This window comes from Corvus hawaiiensis, chromosome 30 (assembly GCF_020740725.1).
Source record: "Corvus hawaiiensis isolate bCorHaw1 chromosome 30, bCorHaw1.pri.cur, whole genome shotgun sequence".
NCBI classification, from domain to species: domain Eukaryota; kingdom Metazoa; phylum Chordata; class Aves; order Passeriformes; family Corvidae; genus Corvus; species Corvus hawaiiensis.
In genome coordinates, this window is record NC_063242.1 from 472,111 (window position 1) to 497,989 (window position 25,879).

Below are 25,879 nucleotides of genomic sequence, written 5' to 3' on the forward strand. Positions count from 1 at the left end.
ATTGTTACTTGCAATGTGGCTGTCAATTATTAACTTGTATCACTCTTCATAACCCTAAGTTTTCATAGATATTTCCCAACTAACTGTGTGTACCCTCCCTCCCTCACATAAGAGGGGATAAAAGAACAAAAGTACAAAAAAGGCCTATTGTAGCCAGCTTTTTTTTTCCTTTTTAACAACTACAAAAAAGATGTAGGGCATTTCAGCAGCACCAGTGACAAGAATGATCCTCTCAGTCAGCATCACTGTAAACTAGCAAACTCCATAAAGCCAAATAATTCATACATATACAGAGCAGTGGGCACAAATTTCACAGATTGGAAAAAAGAAAACACAACACCATCAACACTTTGCATATCTTGTCCTACTCAAAAGCAAACAGGTTTAAATATAGTTATTTTGAAGGTTTAATTAAAATAAAGTAAAACCTGTATACACTTTGACAGCTTAAAGGACAAAATGAGGAGAAGGTCTGACAGTTAGACCACTGGTTGGGAACTCAGAAAATAGTGGTTCATTTCCATAAACCTCATGCATCACACTCTTACTCATTTCAGGCAATTATTTCAGAAGGACTATCATGATGGCAAAAGCATTACTGCTTGTGAACACCCCTTCCCTACAGATTTCAGGAGAATGAACAAAAGAAACATCAATACAAACTGAACTTAAACATCAACTATGTGTCATGCTTTGCAAGGACATAGCACACTCGCAAATGACTTAGAGAGCAATTTTGAGTACTGACAAGGCCCTAGGTCTTGTTAACTGCACTTGTGTATAGCCTTTAGAGAATTTTAGGAGCATTTATTTCACAGCAAACCATCAAAAGGAGTATGTGCTACTTATGTAAGCATAAGATACTTATTCTAAGAAATTATCAATCTGTAACCTTGGTCTTGAACTGCCCAAAGATGAAAGACACTCCTTTTATAATACTGATTGTGATAAAGTTTGCCTGCATGTATTTCTAAAATTAAATCCAATATAATATTTTATACTCAAGTATCTTACAATGATAAAATATCCTCTTATTAAGCCTCAAAAGACCTCTCCAACTCAGCGAGATATTATCTTCACATTTTACACAGAGAGAAACAGGTTCCAAGAAGCTGAAACAGAGCCTTAACACCACAGAATTTGCTCTATCAAGAAGAATTCCAATTCTTGCAAACTCCAAATCTATGATTAGCTCTCTAACTTCTAATGTAAGTGATTTTTTAATGTTTTTTAATCTCGCAGAAGATTTATAATACCTGGAATATTACAAAATCTAGCAACTGCAAACTTTTAAGATATATTATCAATAACAATAATGATCAACTGAGTATCTTGTGCTACATTCAAGGGACAATGTCACACAAAAATCCCAAAAAAGTCTGAAGAAACAGATTACTTCAAAGTTTGACCTAGCAAACTATAGAAAGCAAAGCAGCTTTAATATAGAAACATCACTTAAGACTACAAGAAGAGAATGTTTTAATTATGCAGCACAATGACTATTCAGGTTTGGAGCATTTAACCTAACAGAATTAAATTTCAGTAACTAATTGAAGTGTACAGTGTTACAGTGGGGATACTGCAACACGTGTATCAGACAACCAGACCTGTGGAAAGAAATATCTATGGACAGATTCTTGATAGATGTTTCAGAGATGTTTATTTCTCCAGCCGCATGGCCGGAGCTCTGCTGAGGAACTGCTCAATCATGGGACCCGAGGGTCCTTGCCCGCGCAGGGGAACACAAAACAACCAATGGGGAACGAGGCTGACCAGGGGCAGGGAAACCCCGTGCCTCCTCCCCAGGGCCCCTCTCCCAGGGCTATGTGGCAGGGGGGGAGACCCCAATATTTCACCCATTTATTTTTAACAAAAAGAGATTTAAAACTTAACATTGAAAACAACTGGATAAACATAACAAGAACAGTTTCAAAACAGAACAAGCCACCCTCCTGAGTTCTCAAATGTCCAAACAGATTCTCTGGAACATCTTAAGGCTGACAGAAGGGAGACAGGACTCTCCAGGCATGCTTTGTGGGGAAACTGAGGCAGGAGAGGGTCTCTTCCATTTGTACCTGTTGGAACTCTAAACAACAATAGTTAATGTCTTCCCTCCCCCTCTTCATCCCCCACTCGGCATTGGAAAGGGATTTTTGGGGAAACAATTGGTAAAGGCATGGTTTTGTACAGTCGCTGAATTAAAATAGGTTATCCAGAGAAGTTGTGGATGCCCCAGCCCTGGAAGTGTTCAAAGCCAAGCTGGATGGGGCTTTGAGTCACCTGCTCTAGTATAAGGTGTCCCTGCCCATGGCAGGTGCGTTGGAACTGGGTGATGTTTAAGTGCCCTTTCAACCCAAACCCTTCTAAGACTCTATGACTCTGTGTTGAGTTTCTTTTACACTGCTGTGTTGAGTATATTACCTACAGAATCACATGTCTGGTTTGTGTCTTCACACATACCCTAAACCTGCATTTTGAATAATCTGGCTTGTGGATCACCACCAATGCAACTGGACAACACTCCGCTACTACCCCGTTTTACCACTGGAAGAACACCTCAGGCAGATATATATTAATGAGACTACAACCAACGTATTCCCCTTCCTCTCCAGTACTTATTATTCACTAAAGTGCATTCCTGCTTTACAATGTTTTAAAGTATATTAAATGTACTAACAATGCAGCTGGCATATTAGTAGTTGTTCCATGGATGAATATAATTCTGAGTGTGAACAGCAAAGTATACACAAGGGAAGCTTGTATTTACATGCACAAACACACCTAATGTTAATTAGTCAGAATACCGGAGAGAGTGTAATTCCTTGAAACAATTTCTATTCTGCATTTTGCCACTGTAGCTGGGGCTCCTTCACACTCATTTGTCTAAATACTTTCCTTTAAGAAGTGGGGGGTTTTAGGTGGGAAATATATTCCCTCTCTAAATTTCCTTCCCAGACTTCTCAGAAAATAAAATCTTTTTAAATAGACCCAAACATATGTAGAAAAATTATTCATTATATACATATATCAATTGCTTGGCTTCTGATAAGAGAACCGTCCTGTGCAAAGAGAAGGCTCAGCTGAAGCTTTCCCTGTTTTATTAGCACTGGCTGAGGTGTAGCCCTAAGAACCATGCTAGGAGCCCCAGTACAGGTGAGGTTATCTTTCCTCTTTCCCATACCTGCTGGCTTCATTTGCAGTGAGGAAGGTGTTTGTGAAAATAAGAAGCCAGAAGACAGACCTCTTGGTTTAATTTTTAACACTGAAGTCTGGCTTGCACTGTTGAGAGCCAGGGCAAAAGTTTTACCCTGTCATGGCTTGTACAGCTAAGAGTAACTGCAAAACAAAATCCCTTTGCTTCATCTTACACCATCATTAAAAAGCTGTCTAGCACATTCAGTTAAGGGAAAAACATTTTAAAGTATCCTAAACTCTTGCCACAACTTTAATATGTGGGAAAGCTTTACAGATGTATGGTACTGTGAATAACAGTGTCTGATTATCTTACAAGTTTTTTTATAATATGCATTCAATAAATAGTTTTATTTCTCCAATGACTTGTAATTGTTCCAAAAATCTGTACTTCAAAAGAAGCTAAAGAACAGGCATGTAACACTTGCTCTCCCCTAAAGAGGCTACAGCACAGAAAAAAAAAAAAACCAAAACAATGAACAGGCTTCTGTAACTAAGAGCTCTTCTCATTTTCACTTATTCAGCAGAGGGATACATGGTACTGCCATATAGTCCCACCTTGCTACTTAAACCATCAGCTCCGCAATAAGAATTACATAGTCTCTTACTAAACTTATTTCACAGCCTCTGCAAAAGAAAGCTCTAAGTAGCTGTGTGAAGAGGAACAAAAGTCTAGTTTTTCACCTTCCTTGTTACACCTGCTTTTTTGTGAGCAAAAGGCTGGACTCCCAATTTTCTGAGCAAAAGATTTTTAAGGTTGCACTCCAAATTGAATAATGTAGCAATCGTGTAACATTTGAAGGACAGAGTGTGCACTACATTTTGTCTCCAGTCACAGTTATTAACTATATACAGTTATTAAGATTAACCATAACATAGTTGTTTATACTTATGGGAAACTTACTGCCCCAGAGTTGGACGGAAAAGAAATACAGTGAAAAAGAACAGCCCTGTTTTTCCCCTCTCCTTCCCCATGGAAGGGGGGGCACATGTGGTCCTAAATCTACCGAGTTCTTACAGCTTACATTGACTGCAATGAAGTGTCTGATCCTTAACTAGCAGTACTGATGCTTGGGATGACTGTTTCCCACAAACACAGACAAGCTTTGCCTTGAAGATTCCATAACATTTTCTTATTTTTCTCAGAAGTAGCCTGTTTTACACAAGTCACTGCTCCTCTCAGGTTACTGCAATATAGTAAAGTGACTATTTCTGCCACGTTTAGAAGTACAGCAGTAATGACAGCTGCCAATATCGATCTTGGTTCAATCATTTCTATCTGTCGTTGAAAGAAAAAATTTCCTTTCTTGTCATCCTCTTTCTCTCCTTTTGCTGTTAAGTTCTGCATAACTAAAAAGTTACCACATTCTGGAGCAGGCATTTAATAAAATGTCTATTTTCTTCAATAAATACAATTATACAATCAGAAATGCATACAGTAAATCATCTTTTTTAGATTCTAGAACTTCACCTAAGTTTAGCATCTAAACATACACTAGTCATCCCTAAAAAAGTAGATTTATGCTACCTACCATAGATACCAATCTCAACCTGAGACAGTTAAAATAAGGTAACTAAACTGACCAACTTCTACATGAACAGTGCCAAAACTCACATCAGGACTGGCATTGAGGTGCTGGAGCAAGTGCAGAGACGGGCAATAAAGCTGGTAAAGGTCCAGAGGGCAAGTCCTATGAGGAGTTTATGAAAGATAAAGTGGGCAGAGGAAAAGGCTATTATATATATTTGGTACTTGCAACACACCTTCATGCATCCCAAAATGCGTAACACCTGTACAGATTTCAGTGCAAAAGTTAAATTGAATAGCCCACCTCTCACAGCATGTCCAAACTACAGTGGGTACATAAATATAGAAATACTTTCTGACAACTGAACAGAAGTCATCAAAAGAAATCAGAGACCACTTACAGCAGTACAGACTCTGGCTTTGTGCATGTGTAATAGACTATAAAACTAAAGTGAACATTTCTCATAAAGGATGTGGATCTCTCGTAATTTACACATACAGACTTACAGGTATTATCAAATAATGTAAACAGTGCAATTGCTACCATCCAATCCTCTGTGCTCAAAGCTGCATGGCATTTATATTGTGCGATCAATTGGAGATGCTTACATGTAGATAATTAAATTCAAAATCAGTGACAAAAAGGAACAAAAGTCTGGATCGATTCTCACTGGATAAGAACCCAGACAACACATCAATTTATTTATCCACTATAAAAAACAGCTTTATATATTACAGAAATTTGTGGGATAAAATATTCTACCAGAAAAACAGTGCACTTCTCCCTGTGCTTGGCAGCAAACCAATTCTAGTGACTTAGGCAGAAAAAGATTAAGACTGATATTGCAACTGCTGCAAAGGAGTACAACTCCCTCATAGTATTATGAGTCTGCAATTACTACGGTAAGAAAACATCAAAGGCAACTGTTCCAAATGCTGAACAGGAAAGGTTTGGGGAGAACAGGTTTTCTCAAACACACAGATGTTTGTGACTTTGCTTCCCATGTTTCACGAAGGATAAGACCAAGGAGAGGTAAACTAGGAGAGGTAAACGGAATCCCCAGAATAGCTAAAATACCATTACAAAACGAGCCACAGTGTTTATTGTGCAACATTGAGACCAGGAAGCTCATGCAAATTCCAGTATCACATCAACTAACTGAAAGAGACAGAGAAAATGTGCATATTCTTTCTCCATTTTGTACTTCTTTCCCATATAACTAATAATAATTGGATAAAAGAGGTACTTTAGGGGCCAAGTCTCTTGACCAATGGTTAGTGGCACCCTTGAGGTAAAAACTGAAGCTTCAAACCCGTGGCACAAAGCAGGTAGAAAAGACTGCTTAGGAAAATATACTTGGGGGCTACATGCTAGACACGCACGCGTAGGGTTTACTTCCTATTTTTCTATTTCATACATTCCCTTGCCTCTGATTATCCAACATCAATTCTCTGTTGTTGGTGTAATTCTCTGTCCTGTTGTTAGAAGCAAATCAGCACAATAAAAACTCACAAAGGATCATAAAGCCAAACACCAGTGGTAATTGCAGCCTTTTGGGGGGGATAGGGAGAACTTTTTGCTGTGCACAACCTCTGGTAGGATCTCTACCTCAAGCTCTTCCTGAGGATGCTGTCAAATTTCAAATCAGTATGACTGATGAGAGGAGGTTTCAGAGACCTCTGGAACAGGGAAAAATAAATACTGAGTTTCTCAGCTGCAGTTGAAATAGACCCACATAACTACATCCAGTGGGAAAAAAGTGAGCAGTATGCTGCTATATGCCATGTTTCAGGAGCCAAGCCAGGCAGTCAAGAAAAATGCCCATTTGAGCCTAATAACAAGCTGCAGTGCTCTTCACTAGTATTGTCAATCCAGAAGCATTCAAAAATGAAAAGAGATACCACAACTCTCCTAATATTTGCAGAGACCATGTCAGGTTTTCTCTCGGGAGCACAAGTCACAGCTGTGGCCTTTAACACCCACAATCTCACAGTTTCACAGTCAATACAAGTAGCATTCCTCTTGTAGACGAGACAAGTCTTTTTGCAGACATAAGATATAGGCCCAGATGCAAGATCACAGAGTCCCATGGAGGCACGAAAATCTGGAATCTTAAATCCTGTTCTGATGTTTGAGTTTGTCTTGTTATTACTTGGTTAACAGTTTATTCAATGCAGAGTATTTTTTTAACATCTACTGCCATGACACAGTTCTCATGTCCAAAGAATCCTTTTCAAATTTTTTCAAGACAGGCACCAGGCAAGAAGCTGAAGGCTGCTGCTTTTCTAGCAGCTCTTCAGAAGCAGCAAGGCTGATTTGACACTCTATTTTACATAGACAATATCAGGATACAAGCAAGCTCATAGAGCTGTTTTTAACTGGAAAATATGTCGTGAAGTGCCTGACAGTGAAATCAGTGAAGAGCGGCAAAGGAGTTAAAACAGTCAGGTAAAACCAATGCAGTCTATGAAATGAGAAAAAAATACTTTAGACAGAAAACAAGCAGGAAAAACACTGAAGATCACAGAAAACAGTGATGAATGGCAGTATATCTTCTCTCCTTAAAGGGTAACTCTTCTCTGGGCAATAATAGTATGTGATCAGTCTTATCCTGTGTCATGAAGTAAGAGGATAGAAAAGAATGTCCAAAGTCCTAAAATGTGGAGCTCAGCATCAAGAGGATGTGAAAATGCCTGAAAAACTTCTCAACCAGAATTTCTTATAAAACCCGGGTTTAAAAGGTGTGCCAGCAAAATGGAGAAAAATATAACCAATAAAAATTAAATCATGGCAGCCACATAGCACTGTAAGATCCCTCTGGGTTTTCAAAATTATTTTAGGGCCTCTCATCTCAGTCTGCTCCACAGAAATAGAATTGCATATGTAAAGACCAAAGAGTTTTCTTTTTCAGTCGCCTACCACCCACAGATTTGAATTTGCTGGGGTTTTTTCTCCCTTCACATTAGCAGCCTTCTAGGCACATCACATGCATTACACAGGTATAAAAGAACACAAAACCAGGGTTCTGCATATAACTTTGCTCTGCCTTAAAAAGCTCTTTTCTGCAGCCAGATCACCTGCCCACAGTAGCAGAAAGAAAACATAATATTCCCTTTGCATTGTTATGAAATCAGCAGACAAACCTGCAAGAACATATCTAGAGCAGAAAGCCTGAGGAAAAGGGAAGAAACACCTATTCAAGAAATGTATAAAATATATTATTAAATTTGCTAGAACCCTACTTCTAGTCCATTAATCATTTTGGCCTGGTACAGACTGCTGCTGGGACCCAGAAGGAAGTACAGACAGTCACTGTTTAATTTTGCATCTAACTAGCAGCTCTCCTCTCCTGACTTGCATCCATTTCTCTGGCTTTAGTTTTGTTTCAGAGAACTCAGCTATATGCTTTGGTGGTCATTTTTATCAGCTTCCCTATCTTACTGTATCCACTGCAGGTAGCTTATGTAATTTATGTTTTTAATTTTTCTGCAAAGCACCTAGTACAATGGTGAGAGGCTCCATTTAAAATTACCTACATAAATAAGCAAACACAACACCATTAGCATAACAGATTGTACTCAACAAACTATAAACACTGTAAGTTCAGAAAGTTTAGTGGTAGTGTGACTAACAATGCACTGGAGGAACATGTCTTCATGTCCTAATAGGTCTAACAGACCTTAAATTGTTGCATAACACAATAATAATCTTCTCACAATTTTCTAGGAAGAATTTAAGATTCTCATTTTCTTCTTTACATTGTATCAGTAGCTTTTCCTGGGCAACACACTTGCTTGTGCTAGACCCAAAAGCTTTGAAGTTATAAATAGCTAAAATCCATCTACTGCAACTCCTCTGACACCATTAACAGTGGGAATATATAGGACCGGTTGAGAACAACATTTCCTGATGTAAAGCCTTCAGAAAGCTGATCTCTACCAAGTGACACCCAGGATCCTGGATTTTCCAGCCCCAGATCCTCAAGTCAGTGCAAGTCTCAAGCAATTTGAACATCCAATCAGAGCACTGACAGAAGGCCACATTCCAGGGCAGTACTTGCCATCTTACAGCTCCACATTCAGAGACAGGACCCCAGCCTAGCAGGGATCCAAGACATGCTACATGCCATAGGCATTATTATGAGCTGCTGTGAGTCTGGCAGCAATGGGTTTGACCATGTCCATTTGCCTGCCTTACTGCCTGCCCAAAATGACCCATCTTCGCCACAGCTGGTACTGTGCACATGTGTGTGTCCCCACTGCTTCAGCTCCACATTCAGCATTTGAACTGTCAGCAGCTCCAGTCTGCCGGCATCATGGGTGTACCTCTGGAAAAGGCATGGAAGGAGCCCATGGGACACAGTAACAGCACATGACCAAAGCTGGTAAAGCATTATTTATGTCACAACTCATCCCACGGCTCCCTCAAAAGCTGTCTTCAAACCCAAAATGCTCCATCAGGTAAGTCTGCTGACCTCTGTTCACCAAATAATGCTTTGTTGTTTTTTCTTCTCCTTCTAAAAAGTGGCACTGATCTGCTTGCAACACAGAATAAATCACCCGGGCGATTCTTTCACTGTGGTTGTAAAAACAAGTTTAACAACATTTATATTTTGCTGTGATTAAACCTTCACAGAGACTTGCCACTCACAAATTTTAAATTACTTACAATATGCAGTGCACCTCAGTAATTATATTCTAAGTCATCAAGTTCACACACACTCTCCTTTTGTAGCAACCCACGTGTGCTTGAGAGAAATTACTTCTGAACACGGTTAATTTTAAAGTCTTCATTTTATACACTGTATGTAATCAAACTTTTTATTAAACATTGCCAAGCAATCTGTCTCATTTAAAATGAGCATCTCAGAAAATGTAAAGGTCCATTAAGCTGTTAATTGTACACTATAACCCTGAATTCTTATAAAGTTATGCTGAATATTGTTTTCCCAAATGCTTAATTCCATATTTAGCTAGTTCTACTGCCATAGTTACTGTATTGGTCAGGTATATGATAAGAAGTTAATATAGCCACATGAGCAAAATTCTCCTGTCTAGAAAGAGGGAAAAAAAGAGAGGATTTAATTTCCATTTCTCTTGTTTGAGTTTGATACAGGGAATTTCACTATATAGGTACAAAACACAAATCTGCTAATGTAGAAATATAAGTACACCCTAAAGGCAGAGTGCTTCTGCTACAGTAATGGTTTAAGGGATTTGATAGCTCAAATTCATTGCAAGTAAATGTCAATTAGACTTGAAAATGAAAGTCAAGCAAGTGACATAGAAAATATTATATGCCACTGGTTTTAAATTACTTATAATGGAGGTGAAAAAATACTTTAGGCTGTGAAAACAAAACTGAGATTACTCCAAAACACATAAACCACATATAAACATATCCAAAAAGATTGCTACCTCTTATAAATGTTTCTGAAACAGTTCAAATGCAGGTCTTTATATACAAAAAAAACCCCTCCAGCGAAACATTTAAATGTGACTATTCCAAACTCAAGAAACTTTTTTTACATACTATCTAATTAACTAGACCTTACTTCATATCATGAACTCTTGCCAAATAAAATTGTATTTCTTATCCTTAGAAGACTTTGTATCCATCCTTATTTTTTGTTTGTAGTAATTTGATTCATGTGATAATGGAAGTCGAGAAAGAAGAAAAGGATGAAGCACATACTAATTTCTCTAAAAGACTTGTAACTCAAAGCACAGTATTACATAAATGTTGACAGTTATTTTTCCTTTTTTCCCCTTCCTATTCAATTTGCTGTACATACCTTCTCAGAACACCAAAAATGAAGTAATTAGCACTGGTAAGTGTGAATTTATTACATCTTGTAGAATAATCTTTGTTAGGGTAATCTCTGTCCTCCAAGCCTTATGACCCTTCTATAGGAAGATCTTCAGCCAAATGCCTTTCCAGCATCTTATCATGGCCATGAAGTTTAAAAATAGCAGGGTACCTTTCCAGCAAGAATTTGTGGTCAATCGCTTTCCACTTGGGAATGCCTGTGACAGCTCTGAATTGCCAGGCATGACTTCCTCATGTACAAAAACACACTTCAGTGCATTGTCCACAGGGTGTAGCCACAACCAACAGTTCCTCAGTATCCAGGTTCCAGGTGCTCCTCAGTATTCCAAATTCCAGCACCAGATTCCAGGTGCTTGAGCCCTGTCATTGATATTCACGTGCTTACAGCTCTGACTTTCATGGGCCAAAACCATGGGGAAGGTTACCCTAGCTCTTTTTCACACAATTGAAAAAGAAATACTAGAGGAAATCAAAAGGGCCCCAAATTTACCAAAGAAAACAACATGAGTATTTTGTTAAGTACAAACAGCTTTGAAATATATCAGCACTATCTTTGAAATTACAATAGCTATTCAGGGTCTGAGACTTCAGATTAAGAGAATTAAATTTCCAAAATTCAGTGGAGTGTGTGCTTATTTAATTAAAAGCAGGCAGAATTTCATTTGCACTTCATTGTTAAGAATGCCACCTATAATATCACATTTTGACAGTGCAGCTTAACTCCAATTTATACTAAAAGCATACTTCATCAAACTCATTCCAAAGTTCATTAGAAAAGCTAAATGCCAGTATTATTTGCTATAGCAATCCCATCCCATTTAGATGTTTAAATAGGCAAACACGGTCAGATAAACTCACAGGAGCTTGTGAATGTTCTATGTTTTTTCAGATGAAGTCCTCTGTATCTGAACTGCTACTGAGAGCTACATGGCATATCCTCGATTTTAAATTTTCACAGGTATAGCCCAAGGCATTGAAAAACTATCCTGCTTGTAGCTGTGCCTATAAAGTAAACTAGCTTATTTTATTTTCCTCTCAGAAATGAAGCAGCATATTATACTCATCACTGGGTTACATCCCAGTCAGCAAGGACTTCTCACTGACTGACAGAAAGTTACCCTTGTACACTGCCTTCAGACAATGCATGTGTAAGGTTGCCACAAAACTTTCCCCCACCCAAAGGAGAAAGAAGGAGACTTTAGCAAGAGCATCCCATATACTGTGACAGCCACTCAAGACAGCTGACAAGTGTTATTGGAACGTTGGAGGCCTCCCTCCTTCATCTAAGCAACTTTGTCAGCCAAGTAGGAGGGAGGAGAGGCACAGTTCCTACCTATTCTGGTTCAGGTAGGTCTGGTTAGCTGAACTATATCATGGTTGTTTAGGTTTCTTCCTTGGCTGAGGTAACCTGTTGCTGACAGATTTACAAACTCAGTCTATTTCTGCAACACACTGAGCTCATCACAAACAAACACAGGCAGTTTGTGCCGAAGTCATGGAGAATAATGCATAAATTACCTGTTTGTAGCACACTACTCACATAGGAGGAACATGACCAAGAAGAGTTAGAAGGTCTGTTTTAATCTAGGCTCATTCACTGCCTTCATATGCTTTCTCAGCCACAACACTTCAGAGGTCTGCACAGTTTCACATTCCAGTTTCAAAGCATGGTAACACCCAAGTTTCTAACAAGGCAGGTTGTAATTACAGTTATTGTAAATGTGTCATTACATGATGGCAGATAAAAATCCAATGATCAAAACTGTCCATAAATACCTTTTACAGGGAAGGAACCATTCCTCAAATATGTTACTAAAACATTATATTGTGTGTAGGATATTGATGGAGTTCACGTTAAGTATTTTGGCATAAAGTTTTACATATGTGGTGAGCTGTTTGGTCCTTGGAAGGCCAGACAGGCACTTCCCAGTAAGCTTGTACATGGGGACTTTAGGGTTTGGATTGTATTCGTGTGGGACTAAAGGCTTTCTAGCCCTGCAAGGTGAGCAAGGCAGCTATTGTCTAACAAAACGTTTTGGATTCTCATTTTCACCTTCCACAGGAAGACAGATGTGTGTGAAATAAAACAACCTTCAGCTTTTATGAATTTACAGCAAGACTGTAAGCATCTTGAGACAAGCTGTTATAGGCAGGCAGATCTCTTTCTCCTGTTGCAAGTTAGCTGGACAATCATTGAACTGGAAGATTCACACCCAGCTCACCAGAGACCCAGGCTCTTAAAAGACCGAATTAGACAACAAACAAGACTTTGGCATCAGGATTTTGAAACCAACAGGTCAGTGAAATTTTTTTTTAGCAGGGGAAAAGTAACTAGGATTGTGCCTTACACCTCTGCTGCAGAGTGCTTCCCTTGTTAGCACAGAAGCTAACAGCCTCAGCCTTATATTCTAGAGGTCAGTTTTAGTATTGTTCTTATCTTTGGTCTTTTTGTGGTTTTGTGGTTTTTTTTCCTTCCTGCAAAGCAACACTGTTTTCATACATAGTTTACTCACAAGTCAGAAATATCCGGTCTGTGCCCTGATTGACAGATTTTGCAAAGAAGTGTTTCACGTGTCTAAAACCTCCTTTTTATCATGACAGGTATTTGCAAAAAAAAGTATCTAAATTTTAAACACCTTTAAAAAGGTAAAAGCAGACAAACTAAAACAAGTGGTAAGTGGATGGCTCAGAAAAGCCTGAGTGTTGAAAAGCTCTTTTGAGAACCATTGCCTGTGATCACTGGATTCATTACAAGCCTAGGGAGTCTCCATAAAATCCAAAGTACATACATCATACTCCTCTAAACAGTCTCACCATCCAAAAGCTTGCAATAAATTCTAAATTATTTGCAACATGTTATTGAGCTGGCACTCAGTAATATCAATGATGCAATTTTCTTCTGCCTTGACACATACCAAACACACTAATAAAATCTAGCAAATTAAACCTGTGTTATTGACCTAAATATAAAGGAGACAGTTCTGTTAAAAGTCTTGTTTCATTTATCTTTCATATTCCTGAATCTTACCATGACTTGTGCTGCTTCTTAAAGGCAGCCTTTAATTTCAAGGACACCATATTTGCTTACAAACTTCAAATTAGAAATAAAGTTTAAAACAGGTAAGAAACTTGAAACAATGGAATCAGCAGAGAAACAATAGAAAGAATAATGAAAATTAGAAGGAACTCACTAATATTACCAGCATACACTACAAAGGTCTATGTGAGTTTTAGGTACTTATTTGCCATTATTTCAAATTACAAATTAAAGTTAAAGCATTTAGCTTCAAAGAACTAAATGCATAAAGTGATCAAGTTTAATCAAATAAATTTCTCTCCTTTAAGTGATTGTGGTGTCCTAAACAAAAACTCTGTACAAAATCTCAATCTTTCATTTTTGCTCCATTCTTGTAAGTACCAACCAGTTTACGGACCACATTATCACTTTCAGCCTAGCACGAAATTTCTTAACAAAAACAAGAAAGTTCATGTTCCAGCAAATTCATTACATTCTAGAAGAATTCCCCAAATTATGTGCTTTCTTTCTCTCTGGAAATCCATTGTGCCTTCAGATTTCCTCTGTTTGAAATGCTCGTGCCATTTCCTTAGCTTTACAATACTTTTGGCCTCATAGCACCCAGAACACTTGATGAGGTCACAGCACCATCTCAAGCATCTTTTATTGTGTTTTAGTTACCAAACCCTCAATTTCCAGACTTCAGGACTTACTTCAACAACCCCATTCTATTTTGGTCACACACTTCAGAAAGATGAAGGTAATTCAGATCAAGCCCACAGACAGGGTCAGGGAGATTGGGGCGGGGGATGAAGAATGCATTTTGGAAACAGTATCTAGAGGAGCATATCTTGTTCAGCCTATGGAAACAGGTCTCCTCTACTTAAATGCATCAGAAGGGGTTAATAGTAGAACAGACTACAAAAGCCTATAAGAACAGGAAATTTTGGTGTAGGAACAAAAGGACACTGGTTTCTCAAGACCCAGTGGAAGAGGAAGTTTTCTATTCCTTTCAATGGGGAAAGATCATCAACAGTAGATGGAAAGTACTCTATAATGCTGGAGATGAAACACAAAACCCTGAAGGTCATTTGCATTCCCATACTCTTGAACTGTATAAGTTGGGATATGTTTCTCACCTGGCTGTCCTGAAACCTGGCACCCTAAAACCCCTACTGGGCACACACACACTCATTTCATCCCTTCCAGGTTAAGGTGGCTGGGTTACATCACACCATCACCCCTTGCCAGTCACTGCCCATCCTTCTGCACTCCCCCTTCTTGGATTCTTCTCCTGCTGCAGTGCTCTGCTGGCTCTGCTCCCTGTGGTGTTTAACACATCCCCTGGGCAGCCTGGAAGCCGTGCAGCTGCCTGCTTTTTGCCACAGAGAAGTTTTCACCAGGGCAGCCATGACCTCAGTAACAGGCCGTTATATATTTAATGAACACAGCTAGCTGGCACCTGCCTGCGGCCAAGTGCAGTCTCAGTGCTGGGGGGAGGAAAAAAAAGACAACAACTGCTAAGAGAAATGAGATATTAACTGAGAATTTCAGCAAGACAGCAGGTTGCAGAGGGCAGCAAAATAAAGAAAAAACACCCAAACAAAAACAAACAAACAAAAAACCCCCAACAGTGTTAGGACTACAGCATCTAGCATGGCTGCTGTAAACAACCTGCTCATTAGAGAAAGGGAGCTGAGGGCTTGTGCCATCATTTGACAAAGTAAATGTGTTTGCTTTGTCTGTAAGAAGACCAGATGAGCTACAGATAGTCTGGAACAATGCATAGAGAAAACTGGCATCATCACAGATGAGAAGGCAGCCACTTGATGTACACTTGATGTAACAGGGACAGAAAATAATTCTAAGGCTACATCACAAATGAGAGTAAAAAGAAACGTGATTAAATCACTCAAACACTGCAGAGGCACCTGTCCCAAAGTTACTACGACTTGCACATCATATCTGCTTCTGGAGAAAAAACTAGCAGAAGATCCTGAATACATTGCTATATTCAGGAGATTAGAAGTTCACCAGTAGTTAAAATATTTATATTCAAAATTCAAATAATAAATCATGAACTAGTTAGCCCCCATTCATAGTGATAAAAACATAAGCAACACTAATAGCTACTCACCTAGGTGGACTTTATAATAAAACTACATCAGTAGATATCAGTGTTTGAAGTATTAAAAATCATGATCACTAAGGATCATGCAGTGTGGGCAACAAAACCAGTAGCAAAATGCCGAGGGAACAGAGCAGTAAGCAGAGTCAGAACTGGCAGTCAGAATTTTGGATGGGAGCAAAAAGTCTCATAGTGCAAATGAGACTGTTTAAGGACTCAAATCTGCTGGTCAAAAGTGTAGCAAGGTGGGGCTCAGATAGAAAATAAAGGATGAGTACAAAAAGCTCTGTCTTGCAGCAGAAATGACACCAGAAATTTCAGATTCATTGAGACACAGATGCCACCATGGAAGCCCATGGGAATGCTTTAGTGTGTCTTCAACAGCTTAATTATAACAATAAATGAAATACCCATATTACTTTACAAGTGAAATGAGTAAGATTCAAAATGGAGCTCAATACTGGGTTTGCTAACTTCACAGAGAGATTATTAGAGACTATTTTAAAAGGGGCAGCAATAAATTATCTCTGTGTTTCTAAAAAAGTAGATTAATTAGTATTTCCCAAAATTATGATTTTAAATATGAAATAAGATATGAACAGCACAGGTTAAACTTTTGTCAGTCATGTACTTCTTGCTGCAAGATCATTGAGTCAGTTTCAGATGGAGCAAAAGAGAAAGAGTCCATAGACTTCAAAAAAATTAGACATGAAAAAAAATATCAGCTGAATTTTGAACAACACACATAACTGAAGGTGGCTTTCAAAATTTCTTGAATTCATTCAGGTGGAGCACCTCTCCAGTGCTACACAACTTGTGCTGAGAAACCGAACTGCACTGAAGCCAAAACAAAGTTGTCAAGCACAACAGGTGCACACAGGGGATGGCAGAAATTATATTTGTGCTAAATATCTGGTCTTCCAAAAGCCTTACTTAAAATACAAATAATCATGTACACCAGTAATGAAGTTGTCAGGCTCCCCTGGAGTTGGCAAAGGAACTGCTAGTGTTCCTAACAGCTAGGCAGGACAATGTTACTGCTCCCTGAACATCCAAGGCAACAGAAACGTCACCAGAAACGTCACCCACTGGTGCCTCACAATGCTGCTTCTTAGGAAAAGCAGCTGCAAACCCAGAAGAGGGATGAACACTACATTTCTTCTATAAGTATTGTACAGCCTTGGGAGGGGAAAAAAAGCTTCTATATAAATCCTGCAAAAGACAAAGAGACTGAGAGAATGGAAAAAAGGAATTTGCATTGGAGAAATTTCACTATTTTTATCAATGTGTTTTGTTCCAGTTGGATTATCTCATTCATCAGCTCATGTGCCCTTTCACAGACCTCCCCGTGGGCACAGAAGCCATTGGGTCCCTGCCAAAAAGCAGCTGAGGAGGCATCAAGGCTGCGTGCATTTAAAAAAATATGAACTAAACTGGTGGCCTGAATCCAAGTAAGCCTGTACCACTCTCCCTACTCTGAATGTTACCTAGAGAGCAATGGCACAAAAAGATCATTTTTACACTTAGTCTCCACAGCTTCTTTGTCACAGGCATATTACAAAAGCAGAGTCCTGAGGGTTTTTTTTCTGAATCAGGAAGAAAAAAAGTAAAGGTTGTATCCAGTGCTTTTCAGACCTCTATGCAAAACATTCTAGCCACCCATACTAATAAAACTCAGAATTTCCCAGAAGCATTTTATCCTTTTTGTTCATAAACTAGCAATTTTGACCTCCAGATTTTAATTTATTTTACTGAAATATTTATTTCTTTCAATAAGTGAAGCATTCCAGATTTGACTCTTTGCAACAAAGATTAGTCAGAGTATGACAGTGCATATACCAGTTTTATTTTCTACTTTCCATACAAACTATGAAAGTATAAAGCTGACTACGAGAAGAGTAAAAGAAAGCATTAGCAAATTCCTTTCTAAAGCTTCAGCTTATCAAGTTAATGATTAATTAATTTATTAAATAGAGCTGAAAGTCCAGGAGCAAAGTTCCAAAGTAAAACAGACCGATTTTACTTCTTAAATCAGTCTCCTAACTCATTCAAAAATGACAGTACCTGTTACCCTGACCAGAATCTTTTTACTACCTTGCATAGGATTGCAGAAAATAAACACACCAAAAGTAATAGATTGACTCATAGAAACAATGTTTATAAAATGGAGTCCTTTGTAAAAAAGGCTAGGTGTGGCTGAGGGAAAAACAAGAAGCATCTGCACCAAAGCCCCTGCTGTGTTATCACTCAGCACATGGACAGAGCCCACAGTGGGGTTATCAGCCACTCACTGTGGGCACACTGGGATTGTTTAATTGCATGCCTAAATCATTTCATGAATCACAAGGAAAAAGATCACCCCTCTTGCCTAAGTTCTTCCAAAAAACCTATTCATTATTCGTAATTATCTTCTAATGCCTCTCTGATTTGCCATGTGTGCAGTCACTGCAGTGAGCATGGTGACCTTTTGCTGGACTTCACTGCCTGTGGTATTTCAGAGTTGCCCCACTGAGCAGTGGGATCAGGAAAAGCAGCGTTTGCAAATGGTGTTCTAAAACAAGCACGCAAAGGGGCTGAACCACCCTAGACTGGAAACCAGGTTTTCAAGTTGATAGGTGCCATTAAGGAGGGCAGGATGCAGCGCTCAGATATCACTCATCCATACGGCCTCCCGTCAATGACCTTTGCAAAGGACAAATCAATACTAAGCAGATACTGTATCTACTACTTCTTACTGTGTAGGAAAGGTCAACCCATTTTCATGTATGTATGTGTTCCAACATTACTGTTTTCAGACACAGAATTGCTTAAACCCGGGAATTAAGAAAAAATCCCTATCTTGCATGTAACACCATTTCAAAATGTTTTAACTTAAAAAAAAAGACTTGGAATGGAAACTTATTTGATGCCATGAAGATTTTTTGCCTTTTCTTTTATACCCCTGTTATACCTTTTTACAACTTCTGTATTCCTAGTGCTTTTCCCCTACATTCTTGGACTTGTTTGTCAAGCTAAGAGACTAAACATTTTAGAAGCTTCGTAGCTAGGGATCAGTGTGCCCCAGACCCCAAGGTGCTCTCCAGAACACATTCTGTAAACTAAGATAGAACCATCCAGGGGAAGGCTCCTTGGGGAGGGGGGCTCACTCGAGCCTCTCATTGGGGAATCTTTGATAGATATGCTAATTAGTAAAACCTATAATGTTATACCAGATCTTTTGGGGGGGGGGATTGTGGTGTGCGGGGATTGTGGTGTGCATTTTGATGCATATGACCTGGACGTGTGCACCTCAGGATCCTTAAAATAAATACCAAGGTAAAATCCCATTTCCCCTTCTAACCGTGTATGACTCTTGATTTTAAGACCAGGAAAAGGCATCAATTTCATAAGCAAGGTATGATGCTTTCAGAAGGAATGTAAAGTTCTACCTTCCTATAATGAAATGTTCTCTAAAAATACAATGCAAATGAAATTATAAACAGCATTTATGAGACTGCTTCCTTAGCATAATCTGGTACCACCTGTGTGTTTTACCACAGCAACAAATACATTTTTAAAACTCTAAGCCATTTACAGTCATTTTTTGCATGCCTGCTGCACCTGTTTTTGTTTGTATGCCCTGGCCACAGAGATTATTCTCCTCTTATAGTTCACTTAGATGGCATACTTTGAGACAAGCCTTTATAGAAATACATGTTTTGGTTCTATATTTTGACTTGTTCCCATTTAGCTAAGTGCCCAATCCTTTTAGCTTCAGTGAGAAAATTCTGTAATACACATATTGCCACATCTAGATGATGCTTGGTACCGAAATCATACCTGAAATTTCTGGCCTTTTTTTAAATATATATTTGAATTCCCAAAGTATGATTCAGTTTAACACTTCACAGTACTTGAAAGTTCAAGGATGAACATCAAAACTGTTATAACAACACTGTGTTTAAATTAAAAAGTATCCTGTTGTAGATCTTAAACACATCACAAACTTCAAACAACACTAAAACTTCAGTCTGGTTCTGGTTAGAAGACACTGCTGCACTATTTGATGTTGCAAGTGCAAGATTCACAAGGACAATGTTTTAAAATATTCAGAAATCTAGTATTTTAAAATGCTTGCATATGGAAAAAGGGTTATTTAATACTCAGTGTAATGAATTTCTGAGTTACATTAACTGCAGCATCATCAGGAGATACTGTACTCCTGCTCTCTAGCTATGTGGGAGTGGAGCAATGGCATTGCCATACATCCATAAGTAAAGTCATAAAAACGATCTATAATCTTTTGATGCATACATTTAATACATTTCAGTAAGGCTTATTACATTTCTTGCTTCCTCTTCTCAGCATCACTCATGGTTAATGTTGAGATATGTACGATGTTAAAAATCACTCAGCAGTCCATATTAAGAAAAGAGTAGCAATGTTTTTAAGCATAAAATAGTTATTTCTAATCTTACTGCACTTGAGTTGGTCAAGAAGTAAAGCATCTTTTTATAATTTTTTAAATCAGAGAAAACATCCACTGACTCAATTATTTAATTATTTATTATTATTCTCTCACAAAGCCACATTCTAAGAGTGGTTTCTCCCTGCCCAGCAGATATGGAGGTAAGACCGAATCATTCACCTTTGTACAGCGTACACTGCCGGATTAGGAAAGTCTATTCTGATGCTGCTATCACCCATATCAGCACCTATAAATCTGAAATTAAGCTTTGTGTTAATTTTTAATTAGTTGATTGTGCCATCACATCAGAAAGTAAAATTTAAAAAATAATTTAAAAAATAAAACAGCATTGTCCTAGAGTCAAACACTGAAAAAAAAGCTATACTTCTGACTACAGCCATGTGCCAAAAGCCACATTCAAGCCAGTAATTCATTTTAAGATTTCTAAAATTACCTGCTGAATAATTTTTTTCACTGAGGAAATTCAATCTTTGCACTGTGATGCAGGACAGAGCTGCCTGTCTCCCTGTCTTGTCATACTGCTTATTTTGATTAGCTGCAATGGCATAGAAGTATAGATTTTTAATATAATTTTATTGCATTTTAGATAGCTGACTTATTGACAGTAGGTTTGGGGCATTTTCTTCCTGAATTTTTATGACTATGCTTTTTTGACAACTATGCTTTTTAAATTTTTGTTGGGAGTTAAAAATGGCTGAATTTCTTTAGGGACAGATGACAAATTCTATCAGGTGTGATATGAAAAACGTTCATTTAGATGCAGAGGGCATCTAAAAAAAAAAACCAGAACAATAAAACACACAAAAGACCCCTCAATACTAACACTGGTATGTTCTTGTCATCTCCCATTCTGCCCTTAAAAAAGTCACAAGCTTTTTTAAAGCAAGATCCAAAATAAAACAAGCTGAAGATGTAAGTTCTTTTAAAGTAATCTAGGTTTTTACACAGTGAAAGTCTATTTCCTTATTCCCTAACAACGAAGAACACACAATACAATAGTAATTTTTCTAAAAACAGTTACACTTCCTACTGTGCCTTCATAAACAGAACTGTGAAACAGCAACATTGCAACAGCACTGAGAGTAAATGGAAATCAGAATGCTAATTCTGCATGTGAGCACACAGGTCTGCTCAAAAGACTCTGCAGGCTGTGGGTATTGCTGTAACTGGCTGTGAGTGTCTGCTTCTGAAGACAACTATTCCTCATGGGTAGTCTCCTTCATTTCACTTGGCCATGCATTAATAGGTTGTCATCCTGCACAGCATTAAGAGAGGGTTGTGGCAGAAGCAAAAAGAATATACTTTTTCCAGAAAGAAGGTAATGGGAAGGGGGAAACAGGTTTTAACCAGCAGCAGCATCCAACTAGAAATCTTGGATTTTTTACACTCTCATAAAAACAGTGGGAGAAAATGCAGCAGAAAGGCATAAAACAGATTTTCTTCATTACAACTATATGCTATTACAGTGCTATTGATCTGAATTCTGTGACGTGTTTTGGAGAAACATTTACTTCCAAGAAAGAAGATAAAATAAGAGGAATCCATGACATTCTTTACTTGCCTTAAGAGTGCCATTAAAAGCAGGCAAATAAACTCAGAGCATCCATATTCTGCGATGAAGACATCTTTTATAAAATAGCAAGAGTTTTCTGAAACAAATCCCTAAAATGAATAACCAAGTACCTAAGCTGTATATTTCATCATGGTGTAAATCAATGGCAAGAAGCGTACCCTTCAGCACACTCCATCCTGAACTTTCAAAGGAGTATTTTATTTAGAGAATCAGTTCATTTTCTTGCCTATACTCAGAAGCCCCAACAGTCAATTTCACCTTTACTTTCTACTCTTAAAAGTTATACTAAAACTGCTTTAAAAGGTATTTTATTACTCCAAGTAATAAGTAAGTACATGCTGTACACATTCCCATAAGCTTTTTGTAAATTCTCTATTTGTAAATAGAGCCATTATGCTCTATTTAATTTTATCTGAATTTTAACCATGTCCTTAAACCTCGTACTACCTTGCTATCTTACCATAACATCCTACTAATAATCTCTTCTGAAATTCCAAGTCCTATATCGTAATTAAAACTGTGGAGTTGTCTTACAGTACTAAACTAACTAAAGGACTTTGAGAATTGGGGAATCTGAGAGAGAAAGAACTGATATGATCCAACATTTGACTTGTGTTTTAAAAGTGAGGTGTTTTCTCTAGGTATGACAGATGACCCTTAGAAAATAGCATCACATCAAAGTCATCAAAACACTACAGGCCTAACCAAAAAGAAAACTATCAAGTGCATCATATAACATCTGAGAAAAGGATTATTCTACCTGTATCGAACATGCTCGATTGTGTCATATGTCAGTTTGCTGCTGAGATTCTGACTGTGAGGGTTGCCTAGGAGATAACAGAGATACAGAAATTAATCATCAATCACAATTTTGCTATTAAATTTGTCTTTTATCAAAGTATTACACCAAGCAAGCCCAAAAGATGATAAAAAAAAGATTCAATGCATACTTCACAGCAATGTCCTGAAGCACCTTAGTCAAGAGAAGGGACATACAAGAGGGTAAAGTAATTATAACAGGAAACTTCAGCTGGATTTCTCACTAATACTTAGGCAGTTCTCCTAAAAAGAAAATGAAACTGCATATGCACAAACATACTAGACTACAGACAGAATGCACATTCATAAATGTATTTGTGCGGCAGCTAAGAAGAAAGAGACAGGATCTGGAGATAACAGACAATCATGATTGGACAGCAGAATTAATCCTAGGTTTTTTTAGAGTCTGAAATTCAACTAATTCATTGAAATATAAATTTTATTGCAAAATTAGTAGCCACCTTAGCCCAGCTCAGAACAAGCATACATAACAATTAAGTCGGCATAATTTTATCTTCTTGAGCAAAATAGATTGCAGCAATATTCACACAGGCACAGCACACTTTCTTACTAGCAAATACTTCAGAGAACATGCCAAAACAGTTTGGAAAGAGAATAAGAGGAAAATTGCCATACTAATACAGTTTTTGCAGTAGGCTCCAATATTAGCTACTCTTTCCAAAATTTAAAAATTACCCTGCTGAAAGTTGTTGAGTGAAGGTGTTGGAAATAATAACTTTAGAGCTCAAACCCAAAACTAATACTTACACTTTTCATGTCTGATGTTGCATTTCTGTAATTTCCAATTCAAGTATTCTCAATTTAGAAGTGAGACTATCTCTCACTTATATTACTTTCCCTCATTTACACATGCAACAGCTAAACTGCAGTTCTTTGGGCCTGTGGATTACCACCAAGAAAATAAAAAAGCTGCAAGTGAGACTCCCCCTTAATTCACACCTGTATTTGTTAAATTAACTCTTTCTATACAGCATTTACTGTCCTCAGAGTACGAGATGTAACTGAAAAAAAAGGGAATTGACCATACTGGAGCTCTTGTTATCATTTTAGATGAAAACACCAATAAAAACACACAATTTGTTCTCCTATAGCGTTATAGGTACTATGCAAATCTGCTCCAAACTGGTAGTACTACTACTTCTATTCACATGCACTCAATTGATTCACAAATTAATTTTCTTTTCTGAGACAGATGGTACTTATTAAAAGGGTTGAGCCCAATGTTGTTTGAAATAACTAAGATCAGAGTGCATACATTTCACTTTACAATGTCTGTGGTGACAGAACATTAATTTTAATATCACTGGCATGCACTTGAATAGGAGATCTTGAATGTAATCGAATCGATGTATTTTGTTATAACAGAAAAAAGACCCTATCCCTATCAAGAATAACACTTATTTTATAGTGGAACCTTAATTCATGCTCTGGATCCCAGCTTTGCCAGCACTCAAGGAAAAAAGAAAATGGGAAAATGACATAATGGCTCACGGAAAATGAAAACTACCCAAAACTCTCAAGTGGCTAGCCCAGGTGATAAGCACAAGCGTGCCAGTGCTGGAGTGAACAAGAGTTTTCTTGTAAAGCAGTGGTACCTAGTTCCCAAGTGAGGAATCCCTTTGTTCCGTGTAACAGGGAGCACAAAAAATACACAAAACTAGCAAAAAGGACACATGACCCACAGATAGTAACATACCACAGGAAATTTCATTACTTCAGTGGGACTACTTACAGCATAATACTGTGCAGTATATTTTTTTCTGGTTGAGCATGACTCACTCTAATGTAAGTTGTCTCACACAGTAACAATATTTTTTAAACAATGGATGCTGCTGACTTTGTATGTAAAATCACACTCAGTGTGTGATTCTCAGCTAATAATAACATTAGAAAGAAATGAAAGGTTTAGGTAGAGGATCTGGAGATGAAGTACCTAGAGGTGGTGCTGCAATAGTTAAATCTCCACCCAGATATTACACAATTCTGTAGATACTTTTACTCACGTTCCTCTGTGCATTATTGCTTTGGCAATACCTATCCTTTTTCTGAGCAGGCACCAAAGTCTAATAGAGCAAAGTCGAATAGCACCTATTCCATGCCTAAATTCACTTGGGATCTTTGAGCTAAGCTTTCTTCTGAGTAAAATGTTTATACTGAGTCACAGTCTAAACTCTTTGTGATGACTCTCGCTGAGAAGGAGGGTGATTCTGGATTCTGGTCCTTGCATAAGAAATTGAGTTTGCATTTTGTGTGGAAAAAAACACAAAGAATGAACAGTGGTTATAGCTGCACTGTATTTCTTTATCCCAAGCCTGGTGCCCTAACTCTGAGGCAACAGTCATGCTCCCTTTGATTTTTCTTCTTCACCAACATTGACACGTCTGTGGCAACCGAAGAATGAAGCTAGAGGTGACACAAAGAGCCTATGCCTCCTTTGTAAAAGCACTGGTCTTCCAACTACTCTATAGCAGTATTAAAAAGCCTGCAGAAGGTCTCTTCCAAGAAACTCAGTTTTGTACGATTTAGATGCAACATTGAGAAGACTAATGGGAATGTTGCTTTGCACTTACCATAAACATTTTTTCTGAGGTCATCAGTAAAAGCCTTAAGTAGACTCTCTGGGAAAAGTGCTGAACCAGCATGGTCAAGGTAAGTAATGCCTAGAATATAAATAAAATTACTACTTTCATTTTTTAAAATATTTAATGCCATTTTCTCCCACAGACTACATTGTGAAGTGCACCATTCAAATACCCTTCATTCACTAGCAGAAAAATAAAAAAAAGGATGAAACAAACAATAGAAGCCAAAAATTTTGATTACCTGTGTATAACTTTTAATTAAAACCAAAGAGGTCTTTCCTTTCTTGCTTATATTACACATTCTTTGGAAGAGAAAAAATCTTTTGTTTGGCCTGTACAAAACTGAGCAAGCTGGTGTCTTCAGCCTTGCTTCTTCTAGGCACTACGTATTATGAAAACTACTATTACCACAATGATAATAATTATTATTAACAGCAACAGCAATAGCAATGTTGTCTCCTTGCTGACAGGTGAAGCAACTCTCTCAAGAACCGACAAAAGCCTAAATCATGTCTGAAGCCCAAAGACAGGACTAGTATAAGTTTTAATGTATTTAATCATGTCTCGCCACTCTGCTGCACTTAACACTCAATTCATTCTTAAAATCTCCTTTTATATTATTAAGCTATTGCAAAACTTTTAAATAAATGCTTACTGGAAATGAAGGCTTTTTCATGTTTGGCCATTGTAGATTTCTTAATCTTTAGCAATTATTCTTCCAT

The 25,879-nt window shown here is 37.9% G+C and overlaps 1 protein-coding gene across 4 annotated transcripts in view; it reads right to left on the reverse strand.

Moving 5' to 3' along the window:
* MOCOS (molybdenum cofactor sulfurase) overlaps nucleotides 1-25,879 on the reverse strand; it is a 213,961-nt gene that overhangs the window by 162,418 nt on the left and 25,664 nt on the right. For all 4 annotated transcript variants that reach the window (XR_007200437.1, XR_007200438.1, XR_007200436.1 and 1 more), the window contains exons 2-3: nucleotides 25,146-25,235; nucleotides 22,496-22,562 (exon numbers count right to left, since the gene is read on the reverse strand). Coding sequence is in view for 1 of the 4 variants with exons in the window: in XM_048289500.1 (XP_048145457.1) it covers nucleotides 22,496-22,562; nucleotides 25,146-25,235 (157 nt within the window). In the remaining 3 variants the exon portion in view is untranslated. The remainder of the gene's footprint in view (nucleotides 1-22,495; nucleotides 22,563-25,145; nucleotides 25,236-25,879) is intronic.